The sequence below is a fragment of the Pipistrellus kuhlii genome, unplaced genomic scaffold (genome assembly GCF_014108245.1).
Source record: "Pipistrellus kuhlii isolate mPipKuh1 unplaced genomic scaffold, mPipKuh1.p scaffold_m20_p_4, whole genome shotgun sequence".
NCBI classification, from domain to species: Eukaryota; Metazoa; Chordata; class Mammalia; order Chiroptera; family Vespertilionidae; genus Pipistrellus; species Pipistrellus kuhlii.
Genome location: NW_023425540.1, coordinates 28,748,281 through 28,761,642, shown reverse-complemented (window position 1 = coordinate 28,761,642; position 13,362 = coordinate 28,748,281). Strand labels below are relative to the sequence as shown.

General features: G+C 33.0%; 1 protein-coding gene across 7 annotated transcripts in view; it reads right to left on the bottom strand.

Annotated features, from left to right (window-relative positions):
• The window catches only part of KIF2A (kinesin family member 2A), a 59,185-nt gene that overhangs the window by 9,670 nt on the left and 36,153 nt on the right, over positions 1–13,362 (bottom strand). For 4 of the 7 annotated variants that reach the window (XM_045571106.1, XM_036409070.2, XM_045571107.1 and 1 more), the window contains exons 8-17: positions 12,194–12,248; positions 11,680–11,842; positions 8,237–8,327; positions 8,043–8,106; positions 7,398–7,489; positions 6,939–7,081; positions 6,398–6,602; positions 5,547–5,657; positions 3,418–3,485; positions 64–177 (exon numbers count right to left, since the gene is read on the bottom strand). In XM_045571106.1, the coding sequence (XP_045427062.1) occupies positions 64–177; positions 3,418–3,485; positions 5,547–5,657; positions 6,398–6,602; positions 6,939–7,081; positions 7,398–7,489; positions 8,043–8,106; positions 8,237–8,327; positions 11,680–11,842; positions 12,194–12,248 (1,106 nt within the window). The remainder of the gene's footprint in view (positions 1–63; positions 178–3,417; positions 3,486–5,546; positions 5,658–6,397; positions 6,603–6,938; positions 7,082–7,397; positions 7,490–8,042; positions 8,107–8,236; positions 8,328–11,679; positions 11,843–12,193; positions 12,249–13,362) is intronic. The other 3 variants (XM_045571109.1, XM_036409072.2, XM_036409073.2) reach the window with 1 other exon arrangement.

Below are 13,362 nucleotides of genomic sequence, written 5' to 3'. Positions count from 1 at the left end.
ATACACAGCACAATTCAAAATAAACTACTACAATAAACATCTTATATATAGAATGAACTAGACCTGGTAATTGAAGGAGAAAAGTCGTCATACTCATAAGAAGGAGAGAGATCAGGGCGACTGCCACTACCCTGTGAGAAGGGAATGTCTGATGGACTAATTCCAAACTCCTTTACTCTGCGGCACCAAGAGAGCAACAGATTAAAATAAAATGCTCTTATAAAAACAGCAATGCATATTTCAAACTTTCATTTAGTATTCAGTTCAATTTGTTTAGCAAAAGATAACATTGTTATGACTTAATGTATTAGAATATTTAAAAAATAATCCATTTTAAGATTAAAAAACTCCTCTGTCCGAAGATTTCCTATTACTACATAGTCCTCCCTTTCCTGTGTATTTCCCTCTTTTCTCAAGACCCTTTCTAGAAGTTTAACTAAACCTTCAATACATCTGAAATGTCCCTTATTTAACTACATGGCCACTCAATCTACTTTCCTTGTATAATCAATACCATGAATATTTTAATAGCATTTATGAGGCTTCAACATTCTTGCAGTCTTTTCAAACTAAACACAAGACAATTAAGTCCTAATGATATCCATTGCTTTTAACAAATTAATTTCTCCTATGCCTATTGAATGGTATCAACTATAAAGCATCTTTGGTACAAATTGAGAAAATAGTCACTCAAATAATTTTGTGTTTGGTGCCTCAGATGGAGCACACTGGTTGAGAAAAGCCTTTAGTAATAGAATTTAAATTGCTTTGCTAATGTCTCTAGGTTATATTTAACAAAACTGAGGTTTTTCTGACACAACTTTTGTGATTCCCTATGTTCTTTTTCAGTCAATCCCATTTCATAGTAGGAGGTAATATTTATTAAATCCTTCCTATAAACCAGACATTTTTAGTCATTTATAGGCATTATATTATTTAATACTTAAGATAATCTTCTGATATCACCATTTTACTGATGAGAAATGGCTCAGTGTAATAAAGTATCTTATACCCAACGTCATTCAATGAGAATAGGCATAACTGAGATTCAAACTTAGCTTTTACTATAAATCTTATATTAAACATTTCATATACTAACCATCTTCTTTTTCTCTCATTATTTCTCTTAGGTTGAACTAAATGAAATTACTGTTTTTATAGGTCAAAATAGTAATACACATCAAACTAATAATATAATGTATATTAAACTAATAAATTTCTACCTACAATCATTCTTTGCTCTATCGTTAATGTCTATACAAAAATTCAATACTGGATTCATCTGCCTTTTATGCTTTATAGTCACTTTGTAAAGCTTATTTACTACATCTGCTGACAAATCTAGATTTCTAATACTACTTGACTCTTTTTACTCCCAACCTCATTTCTTATTCTGTTAATCTCCTAATTTAGAAACCCTAAACACACACTTTTTCTCTTGCTCAACCTAAACTCTATTACATGCAGCACTTATTTATATCTCTTCAATGAGCACTATCAAGGGATATTAAAAAAAAATCTTTAATCCCAGAGATTTGGAAATAAGAGGCAGAATTATTTGTCTCAGCTGGTTAGTCATGTTGCAAATGAATTAATTACAAGATAATAAATTAAAACATTTTACTTGAACCCAAACACACTAGAGCAACGGCCAGACAGGGCATTTTCACATTAGGGGAATTCTTTTACAGCCAGAAGTCTGAACACATAGAGGGTTTTTATTTGTTTTAATTTTAAGACATGGTAATATTCTACTAGACTAAGTCATTCCTCATCTCTCTCATACACAACTTTGAAATAAGAGGCATTTTAAATTAATGATTGAAACCCCACAATACAAAAAATATTTTTATAAGGATCAAATAGAAGACTTATAAAATTTACATCTAGAAACTCATAATTCAAAGTTTAGAAAGGAAATAAATTTAGAAATAAAGTTATATATTTAAGAAGCTGTTCTATCTTAACACATTGTGGACGGATCACAAGAATTCTTGCTTCATATTACACAGCGTTTTACAAAGTATCATACTTTAAAAAGATATTAGCTTGTAAGAACATATAAGAAATAACTTCAAAATAAAATGGGTATTTAATTTTAAAGCATGCCTTTAACATTTATATAAAATGTGGGTTTTTTTGTACTAGCTCAATAGAAACTTATCTGGCCACTGGGTAAAGCTAGCAATAAAACTACTGGTCCGCAATGTGTTAATATCTTTTTACAAAAGATCAATAGGTTTATACTTCCTAAAGTTTTTACTATGATTTAAAAAATCTCTTCTGCTGAAGCAAAAGCAAGATACAAAAGAACAAAGGGCACGATATCATTTACGTAAAGTTCAAACACAGCTATCTAATGTTGTTCATGGATAAATTCATAGGAAGTAAAACTATTTTTAAAAAAGAAAGAAAAAAATAAAATGTTCCACAGGAGCCAGAGCAATCAACTGCTGCCTTGGGGTAGACGTTGATGAATTTGGGCGTTATTAGGATTTGTGATCAGTAAGGGACACATGGGGAACTTTCGGAGGAGGAGGAAATGTTTTCTTTCCCAGTCTAATGACAGGAATTTCATTTTATAAGTACTCACTAAATTATTCTCCTATGTTTTGGGCACTTTCTTGTATGCATATGTATTTCACATTTTAATAAAAGATTAAAAATAAAATTTGTATTTACCAAAACTAAAAGAATCTTAACACTAGAAATGTAATACAGAGGAATTTTATCTCTAGGTTAAAATCACAAATGCAGTATGTGATAATAAAAACTATATTCATTCAGAACAAGTGCAATGGAAATAATCTATGGAATAAATATAAATGTGTCCATCATAATCCAAAATTCCAAGGGCATTTCATGAGTGTAAGAAATAATAATTTAGTAGTCTATAATGCTTTTTTTTTCTTTCATCTGTAAGTATCATTACCTAAAGTTTGTAACACTACTGACATTAATAAAATGTAACCCATAAAAGACAGCAGAAAGAACTGTGATATCACTACTTTAAACTCTATATTCCCCATGTACATATAACATTTAATATTATCAGAAATAATTTTCAGCATATAGCAAAACAATTTATGAAATACATATTGGCCCCCTGATAGAGTTTTAACACATTAGAAATTATTTGCATGATTCAAATGTAGAAAAATATTATGAAATCTAACTTGGATAAATGAAAAAACATGATTGGATAGAAAGACTAATTCTACTAAAAATATAAATCTCTCCCCAAATTACACAGCATATTTCCAATTATTCTGATAACTTGACAAGTATTCTAAGTATCATGCAAAATTTTTTTTAAATTGGAAAAAATGTAATAAGCTTTATACTATCAGATATTAAGTCAAATCATATGCTGCTCTATTTCCCTCAAATTTCAAAATGGATAACCATTTCTCATACCTATTTGCATATCTTAATGTATTAAGAGTATTTTCACAGGATGCCATTCCTGGAGAGATTGTGGCAATCTATGGGGGAAAAATGCAAAGGTAAATAAGATGTTATAAATGATGAAGACAGTGATACTAATATACAGGGTGGGGCAAATGTAGGTTTATAGTTGTAAGTATATGAAGCAGTTTCTTCTTTTTTTTTTTTTTTAAATATACTTTATTGATTTTCTACAGAGATAAAGAGAGAGGGATAGTTAGCCAGAAACATTGATGAGAGAGAATCATCGATCAGCCGCCTCCTATACACACACACACACACCCACCCCTCCCCCAGGGATGTGCCTGCAACCATGGTACATGCCTTTGACCGGAATTGAACCCGGGACCCTCCAGTCCACAGGCCGACGCTCTATCCATTGAGCCAAACCAATTTCGGCAGAAATAGTTTATCCTTATACTATTATTTATTACTAGAGGCCCAGTGCATGAAATTCATGGACTAGGATTGGTAGTGGTGGTGGTGGTGTGTCGGTCCCTCAGCCTGACCTATGCCCTCTCGCAGGAGGCCCATGGAGCCTAGGCTGGCAGTCAGACATCCTTAGCACTGTCAAGAAGGTGGGAGAGGCTCCTGCCACTGCCACTGCACTTGCCAGCCGTGAGCCTGGCTTCTTTCTGGCTGAGCAGTGTTCCCCCTGTGGGAACGCACTGACCACCAGGAGGAAGTTCCTGCATTGAGCGTCTGACCCCTGGAGGTCAGTGCACATCATAGTGATCGGTCAATTTGCATATTAGCTTTTTATTATATAGGATTGCATTATTTTTCACACTAACTGTAAACTTACATTTGCCTCACCCTTTATGTATGTATTAATAATGTGTGAACTCCAAGATTACTTCCTATCTTATGTCCATAATCAGATAATTATAAATTCTTTTTAAAAATATAAACAGGTCTCTGAATGCACCAGAAAGTGATCAAAATCAGGTATAAAATGGAGGTCAACACCTAGAAAAAGGGAATAACATTGAATGACTTCCCCACTACTCCTCTTTAATAACATTACTACCTAAGAAGCAGCCCTGCTGTTGTCACACAGGACAGGTAAAACTTCATTAGAAACTTAAGAGTTTCACTAACTAATTTAAGTTTAACTAAACTAAGAATTAAGAAACTAAGAAACAAAAGTTAAGAGGTGGAGATCATAGCTGCTGCAAAGTGAAACTTGTCCCAGAAGAGACAACTACAGAAGGAGAAACTCCAATTATGCATATACACTGTCCAGTCACTTTGGAAAGCTTATTTATAACCAAATTTTGTTAAGATATCCAGCTGACTCCTAAACTAGGTGTGCACAATGCTGACTCCAACAACACAGTTGAGTCTAAAAGAGGTAAACAGAGATTTTAATTTTAGTTGCTGCCCACAAGCAGGGGAGATAAGAGTTTAGAGTAAGTTCAGCTAAGTTAATTTCCTGCTACACAACAACAAAAATCAATTTTTAGAAGAATATAACAGAATCCAGAGTGCATATATTTATCCATAATAAAAATTACATAATCTAAAATTACTAGAATATGAATAAAAATGTAAATCATACTCAAGGAAAATAGAATTCAATGGAGACTAACTTCAAGAAGACTCAGATATCGGAATTGTAGAATGCATTATAACTGCACTATAATCCTCTCTATCGGCCTGTCATGGACTACATCTTAAATATCCTATTTCTCTAACAACAGAAGGGTTTAAATGATTGTCATTAATGTATATTATAGTTTTCCCACAGATATTATATAATTGTTCATTTGATATTAAAATAAAAGAAATAGCCCTGGCCAATGTGGCTAGTTGGTTAGAGAATCGGCCTGTGGGTTTGATTCCTGGTCAAGGGCATAGGTACCCGAGACGCAGGTTAAATCCCCAGTCAGGGTATGTGAGGCAAACAACCAATGATATGTCTCACTCACATCAATATTTCTCTCTCTTTTCCTTCCTGCCTCCCACTTACCCCCTCTTCCCTCTATTCTACTCTCTCTAAAAGTCAATGGAAAAAATACCTTCAAGCGAGGAATAACAAAAATAAAACACAAATGAATGAACAAAAAGAAATAATCAAAATAAACCCATAAACTTACCATGCAGGTACGAGAGTTTTCACCTATGAATGAATCTCTTAACACCTGAGTGAGTTTACTTGCTCGGAAAGGAGTATGAGGTTTATTTCTACCTAAGGCTCTGATGCACTCCTGAAAATTAAGAAAGCAAGCTTTAGAGATTAGGTTTCTTATAAAGAGTATTTACCTTAACACATTTAACAGTTCTCTTACTATAATTCTAATATTCAAGACCTGATCAGCTTTAAAAATGCTACTAACAGGTTTACATCATAGTAAAGATGTTCCATAAATCCTAATCCAAGAAAATGAAATTAAAAAAACACACCAATGGACTGTTATTTCAAAAAGTTCTTCTGGAGACTATGACTAGTGTTTAAGAAGTGACGAGAAGTAACATTAACTATAAAAAGAATCTTTTAAACTGATACAAGAGAAAAAACACCGAATGCTTTCTTGTAGTTTTGCTGATCATTGCTTTTCAAGACAAAAAAGAGCTATAGTACTGGCCTAACTTTTGAAAGCAATTCCACATTTTCCTGAGAAACGATTTCTTCAGTTTTGTGGGTCCTTGCCCAGTTTCACAAAAATATGACTGATTAGGGCCCTTTGGAATCTCTTCCAAGAAGCCTTGGAATTGGTCAGCCAACAACAGATTTTTACCGATCCTAATAATAATTAATAATGGGTATTGTATTATATTGTACCCAGAAATAAAATTTCTGGGTACAATATAAATATGTATCTGCAAATATAATAAACAAAATTTTTATGACCTCTCCTACTTATTACTAGACAAAACAAGTACTATTGTTTTGTAGCTGAATAAATATAATTAAAAGACTTTTTACAATTAAATACATTTTATTTACCTTGAGTGCTAAAAGGCTTTTATTAATTTCAGCACCTTCAAGCCTAGTTTGCCTATCTGCACTGGAAGTATCAGCTCCTCTTTCATTTCCAGCCAAATCGATGAGAGAAAATTTGCCATGTAGTTTTCCTTTCCTTCTAAGTATAATCTGAAACACTGCATGGCTCCGAGATGAATGTGCATTTGCAGATGTTTGCCCAGATGTTCTACAATGTGATGGAAGACATTTGATACATAAATAGTTTAATTTATGTTCAAACCACAGTATTTTCATTAAAAAAAAAACAACAACAAAAAACAACTATCCAGTTTTCATCATTTATTACAAAGGAGACCTTGTAAATTAACATTTAAATAATTTAATCTAGCACACTTCTAGTATGTTATCTATAGAATAAACATCACTCAGTTACATGTAACAACAAAAGTTTTTATGAATAATGATTTTTACTTCTAAGATGCATTGAATAATATCCTTGTTTTATTTTTGTTATAACCAAATTACATAAAACTTTCCCTTTCTTAATTAAAATAAGATTTACCTGCAACTGTTACCTATGTCAATGAGTTTCAGTACATCTTCAACACATTTGACCTCCCGCTCCTGTAATCCTACCACTTGAACCTGCTGTTTTCCATCTTCTAGCACTCTTAATTTTGTTTTCCTGTTTAGCAAGTCGAACACCTAAAAAAAAATTTTCAAATGGAAAACTAAAGAAAACAGAATCATTTCTATAAAAATTAGTCATTCAAAGTCTGAGAACCATTTCAGTAAATAAAATGCTCAATATTTGAATTAAAAAGTTTCAAAGGAAATTAAAAGAAATCTCAACAAAATTCTAACCTAATATTCCAATCCAAATACATATAAAAGTGATGTGGTGGCAATGGTTGCACAAAATGTAAAATGTACATGCCATTTAAGTTGTATACTTAAAAATTGTTAAAATAATAAATTTTATATTATGCATAATTTAATAAAAATGTAAGTTTCCACTTACCTTTCCACTATAAATTTCAAAAAAGGTTGCATAAACTTGAAGTTCTAACTTCTTATAGTTTGGCTTCTTTAGCATTAAAAAGACATCTCGGGCTATTAAAATTTTCATATAGAGAAAATTTGTTAATATGCAACAATATTTTTTAAAAGCATTTCAAATTTTCTATTTTTTAGAGATAACAGTTCATCTTTAATTACAATAACATCAATAATGAAAATATAGACTAAAGTAAACATCAATGTTACAAAAGTTAGTTGTAATTGTTTTATTTTTAGACTTAAGGCTTAGATGCCACTCTCTTTCATTATTTAATAAAAGGACGCTATCTATCCTTATAAGGTTGTTTTCATAACCATACCAAATGGAATCTTTTCACAAATCATTATTCAACAACAAACAGTAAGCTCCAACAATGTGACAGATTACAGTGACATAAATATAATCAAGATTTCTGCACAGTTCTTTCAAGTAGTCTGATAAGCTAAAATTGACATAATACACAGCAAATATAGTATTATAGCTACCCTTTAATTCTTGGATAATATGTCCAAGTCTTATTTCAAGCCATCTGAATATATTAAAGAAGAATATTACAAATGATATGTAAAAACAAACAAACAAACAAAAACCATAAAACATAGTTACCTGCTAATGCATAAATTCCTTTAGAACAATCCTGGTTTTTTCCTGAAAAGTCACCTCCCATAGTCTATATGTTAAAAAGAGAGTAAAGAATAACAGACATTATTCAGGAATAAATCTTAAGAATTTAGATCTAAGAATTAAGCTATAAGAAAAATAAATTAGCTTCATACCAGGATGTAACTATAATAACTTACATGAGTTTTTCCACTTCCAGTCTGCCCATAAGCAAAGCATGTTGCCATTCCCCTTTCGAATATAGTTTCCACTAGTGGTCTAGCTGTAAACCTTAAAAATAATATGCGCCAGTCAGAATGTGCATTCAATATTTAAATTAAGCAAAGAAGAAATAAAAGTAATATAGTATTAATAAACAAAATGTATACCAAGATTTTTAACCAATCAATGAGCTCAACTGTGAGGCCACAATTGAGTCTAACTGATTTATTTAAAATTTCAAATAACTATATCCTAGAATTGCTTAAAACTCTTTAAATAATTTCAAGCAATAATCCTATATAATAAAAGCATAATATACAAATCGACTGAACAGCAGAATGGCTGGTTGGCGGGGGGTGAGGCCAGTGAGCAGGGGGAGGGGTTAGCAATCGGGGGTCAGCGGGCTACCAGAGGCAGTGGAGGGGAGATGGAGTTGGGGGGCAGGGCTGGCTGCTTGCTGGCTGGTACCATCCCGATTGGCACAGCTGGTCGCCTCCCACAGAGGGAGGCCAGACTGCGCCAGTCAGACATCCCCAGAGGGCTCCTGGACGGTGAGAGGGCGCAGGCCAGGCTGAGGGACCCCACCCGCCAGTGCACCAGGCCTTTAGTTCCAATAATAAATAATGATCTGATAACAATGAACAATAAAAACCTAACCGTAACTGAGCTATATAGAAGACTATAGGAAAGTTTTAAAAAAAATAACAAAAGATGGTAATATTAGCCAGACAAATAAAACATACAAGGTTGTTTTATTTTCCGTTATATACAAGGTGGGGCAAAAGTAGGTTCACAAAAAAAAGTTGTGAATACACGAAACAGTTTATTCTTATACTAGAGGCCTGGTGCACAGATTTATGCATTGGAGGGAACTGTAGTACACAAAGTGGCAGGCAGCAGGGGAGGAGCCTGAGCCCAGGCTGGGCGCTGCTCTTGCTCATCCTTGCCCTGCTGCACCTGCCGCTGCCACCCACACAGTAGGCTCGCTGCCACTCCGCTGTGATCTCCACACGCCTGTCCTAGGGTGATACTGGTACACCCATGACTGTGACCCAGCTGCAGGTTCATGCCCAGTCAGTCCCAGTGCAGGTCCTGGTCCAGATTGGGGGGGCAGGAGGAGAAGGGGAGTATGGAGGGGGAGTGTACACAGGAGAGGCTCACACCATCACAGCCATGTTCAATGGCTGTGAGCCCAGTATCTGGCGCCCGTTGGTCAGCTGAGCAGTGCTCCTGCTGTGGGAGCACACTGACCATAAGGGATCATCTGCCCCCTGGTGGTCAGTACACATCATAGCGACCGGTCAAACAGTTGCTTAAGCTGTTATATATAAAGATTATCTTAAAACTATCTAAATAAGAAAAAAAAAAATATATTAAGATTTCACTGAATGTGAAAACAGGTAAAAATAAATTATGCTTATAAGACACTGAGTTCTGAATTGATAGTCTTGATTCAAGAAAAGGATACTACTCTGGCTTGCATGGCTCAGTGTTGAGAGTATCAACCTATGAACCAGGAGATTATGGTTCGATTCCCTGTCAGAACATATGCCCTGGTTGCAGGCTTGATCCCCATTGTGGGGCATGCAGGAAGCAGCCAATCAATGATTTTCTCTCATCATTGATGTTTCCATCTCTCTCTCCCTCTCCCTTCCCCCCTCTAAAATCAATAAAAATATATTAAAATTTAAAAAGGGATACCAAAATATTATGATTTGGAACATTTTTCAAACCTATGAGTATAATCACCACCAGAGGTAAAATTAAAAGATGAAGAAATATTTTATTGAGCAGAGCAACATAAAAGGTCTAAGAGCACTAAAAGGTATAATAGAAAACAAATATACTTTATATATAGACTTCAAAATAATAGATATGAAACACTATATACAACTGTGCTGATGTTTTTAATTAATTTTTTATTATTGATAGTATTTCAGATATATCCCTCCAATTCCTTCCCTCCTTAGTCTCACTTATATATATTTTTTTAAAGGCACAACTGGAGAACATACAAAAGAAGCAGGGAAATTTCTAGAAATGAGTCTGATTAGATAAGAAAAGGTCTAACTCCTTAATCTAAAAAAGTTAAGGTAAAGAGAAAGAGAGTAGAGTCAATATTGGTAAAGTTAAGAAGCATAAATATAGGTGAAAACACAGAGTGTTTATAAACTTGGCATATACAAAAACATATGTTTACTTATAATGATTTATTAAAAATTACTATAAAAGGCAAGCAGACATATTTTATAGACAGGAATGAGAGTAAAGAAGAGAAAAAGAGGGAAGAAATAGACTATATTCTCAGAAAAAGTAAAAAATATAGTTTATAATTGTTAATTCCCTTAAAAAACTGTCTAGTATTCACTTGTCCTTTAATTTTGTCCTCTTTCTAGTTTACCAGCTTAACTTCTAGTTTACCAGCTTAAGACCAATGAAGTTGGTTTCAACACTGTATCGTTTAACGTTTCCAATTCTTAAGACACTTAATAATTCTTCTTAAAAAATATATCAATTCACTGATTTTAGAGAGAGCGAGAGAAAGGGGAGAAGGAGGGAGGGAGAGAAAGAGAGAGAACCATCAATTGATTTCCCACTTAATTTATGCAATCATTGGTTGCTTCCTATATGTGCCTTGACAGGGGATCAAACCTGAAACCTTACGTATTTGGATGATGCTCTAACCAATTGAGCTACCTCTCCAGAACAACTCTTAGTAACTCTTTAATTTTCTGTTTGTAATCATATTTATCAAGTAAAAGAGCACTGAAATATAGCTTAGAATAAATTGTCAGTTTGAAATAACAAAGCTGTTAAACTGACCTGTTATAATAATTAGAGGTGAATGTTTACAAAGCCTATATGAAAATCCAAATTTGGCATAACAATTTGAGATATCAGTGCATTATATATATGTAAATTTGAGCTCTTTATAAGTTGAATATGTTAACATACAACAATTTCATGTATTAAAACTATCCCAAAGCTTAAAGACAATAGAAATTAGACAAATGCAAGTAGATTTACAGCACTTTTCCCCCCCTGAAGTTGTGGTACATCTAAATATTTCAAATTTACTTATAGTATAGAAATTAAAAAGAAAATAACAGTCCTCCTCTAATTACTTCCCATTCTCAGAGGCACAAAAATTTCAACATTTTTTATAAATTTCCTATCCATATACATGTTATGTGATGTGTATATAAGTTAATCAACAATGGAAACTATGATTTGGGAGAGCACTAGAGAGAACAAGTGTTAATAGTTATTACAATGTTTATTACATATTCTTCTTTGTTTAAACTCAGAATACAAAAGCATGTAACACCTCTGGAGAGATATGCCAAGATGAATATGTTTCAGGGTAATAATAAACACATGATGTGAGAACAAAATTTTAATTTAAAACAAATTTACCTACCTGTAAACCATCTCATTAGGAGCTGAGTCATCAAAGGCATAATCAAAACGAAATGTTTGGTTTTCTAGGTACCGTGTTAAATCTACCTTTTGTTTTGGTTCATGTACCATCACAACATCTTTACTAGGGATTGTGATTACATCAAGATCTTTCATTTGAGTTTCTAAAAGAACAAATGAAAATCAATGCACAGAAACTTTTACAGATTTTGAATTAATGTACAAAAGAGTAAGGAGTTCTTCAAATATAAATATCCCATAAATATCCCATTCAATAAGACAGAATATTTCAATAACAAAATAAAAAAAATTAAGATTTCTGTGAAGCAAGAACCAGAAATAGCAACATTTCATACAACAGTAACAAATCAATAGATAAACCATAGAAATCTGCAGAAAGGTTATATACAAATGAAATAATTTTTTGTACAATGAACTGTCCCTAACCAATTTGATTTTCTGCTCTTACAAACAGGATAAAATCAACCTTTATTACAACTCAATAAACATCATACCTTTTTTATTGAGTGGTCGTTTCCTTACACAGACACATATCCTATGTTCATCAATCTAGAAAAAAAAAATATTTCAGTGATTATCAGTGGTATGTAAAACAATGAAAGTCAATTATACAACATTTCCTTCAGAGATTTTGGAAATTTATACTAGCACAAATAGGATAAATAAGCTTTAAAAAAACCACACACACACACACAAATTAACAGCAAACATTTTAATAGAGACTCCCTTATTTGTTTTATTGTTTGGTAAACCATTAAGAAATAACCTTGTAGAGGGCACTACTATTCTTAGAGCATTAAGTTCATGTTAAGAAGCTGCCTTATTAACTTGAAGATGTGCCGTATAAAACAAAAACAAGTTCGTGTATTTTCAGATAGATTATAGGGAAACTTGTTGGCAAAGATAACTATATAGACAAGAAACATGATTCCGAGGAGATTATTGAGCAAAATAATTTGAATATTCTTACACATAAATATTTTTCATAAAATTTATGTTCCTAATACTTGCCTTTAAAAAATAAATAATATAATGTATGGATTAGCAAAGCATGGCCTGCAGGATTAACCCAGCCCACTACCTCCTTTTGTAATGTTTTACTAGAACAGTCATCCCCATTCATTTGTGTGTTATTTATGGCTGCTTTCATACTACAAAAGCAGAATTGAATAGTTGTCACAAATACCATATCATATGGTTCATAAAGTCAAAAATATTTGCCACCAAACCCTTTTCAGAAAAAGTTTTTACTAATCCCTTTCCTAAAGTCTGAGCTCAGAAACAGGAAGTTACACAAAGGTAAGGGTAGCAGCAAGGAGGGGTACCCACATGGAGAGGTACCCAAATATATGGGATGCAAATGTTATGAACAACTATTAAATCCAAAATAATTCACCTCCTGAACACAAATGTGTTTTGTGTACCCAATATTACATTCTGTATATGCTAGGTCAGATGGATTATTTCATAATTACCAATTATAAAAACATTCCCTGTCCAATAAATTCTCATTCTTCAATAGGAAATGAATTGAGTAATAGGACAGAAAACTTTTTGAGCACTAAATTTCTGGTCTATTGCAGTTCTCAACAACCATCACTTATAAAGCCAAAATAACATTAAAATAAATTGGACAGTGGGATCTATAGCACAAGCCAAAGAG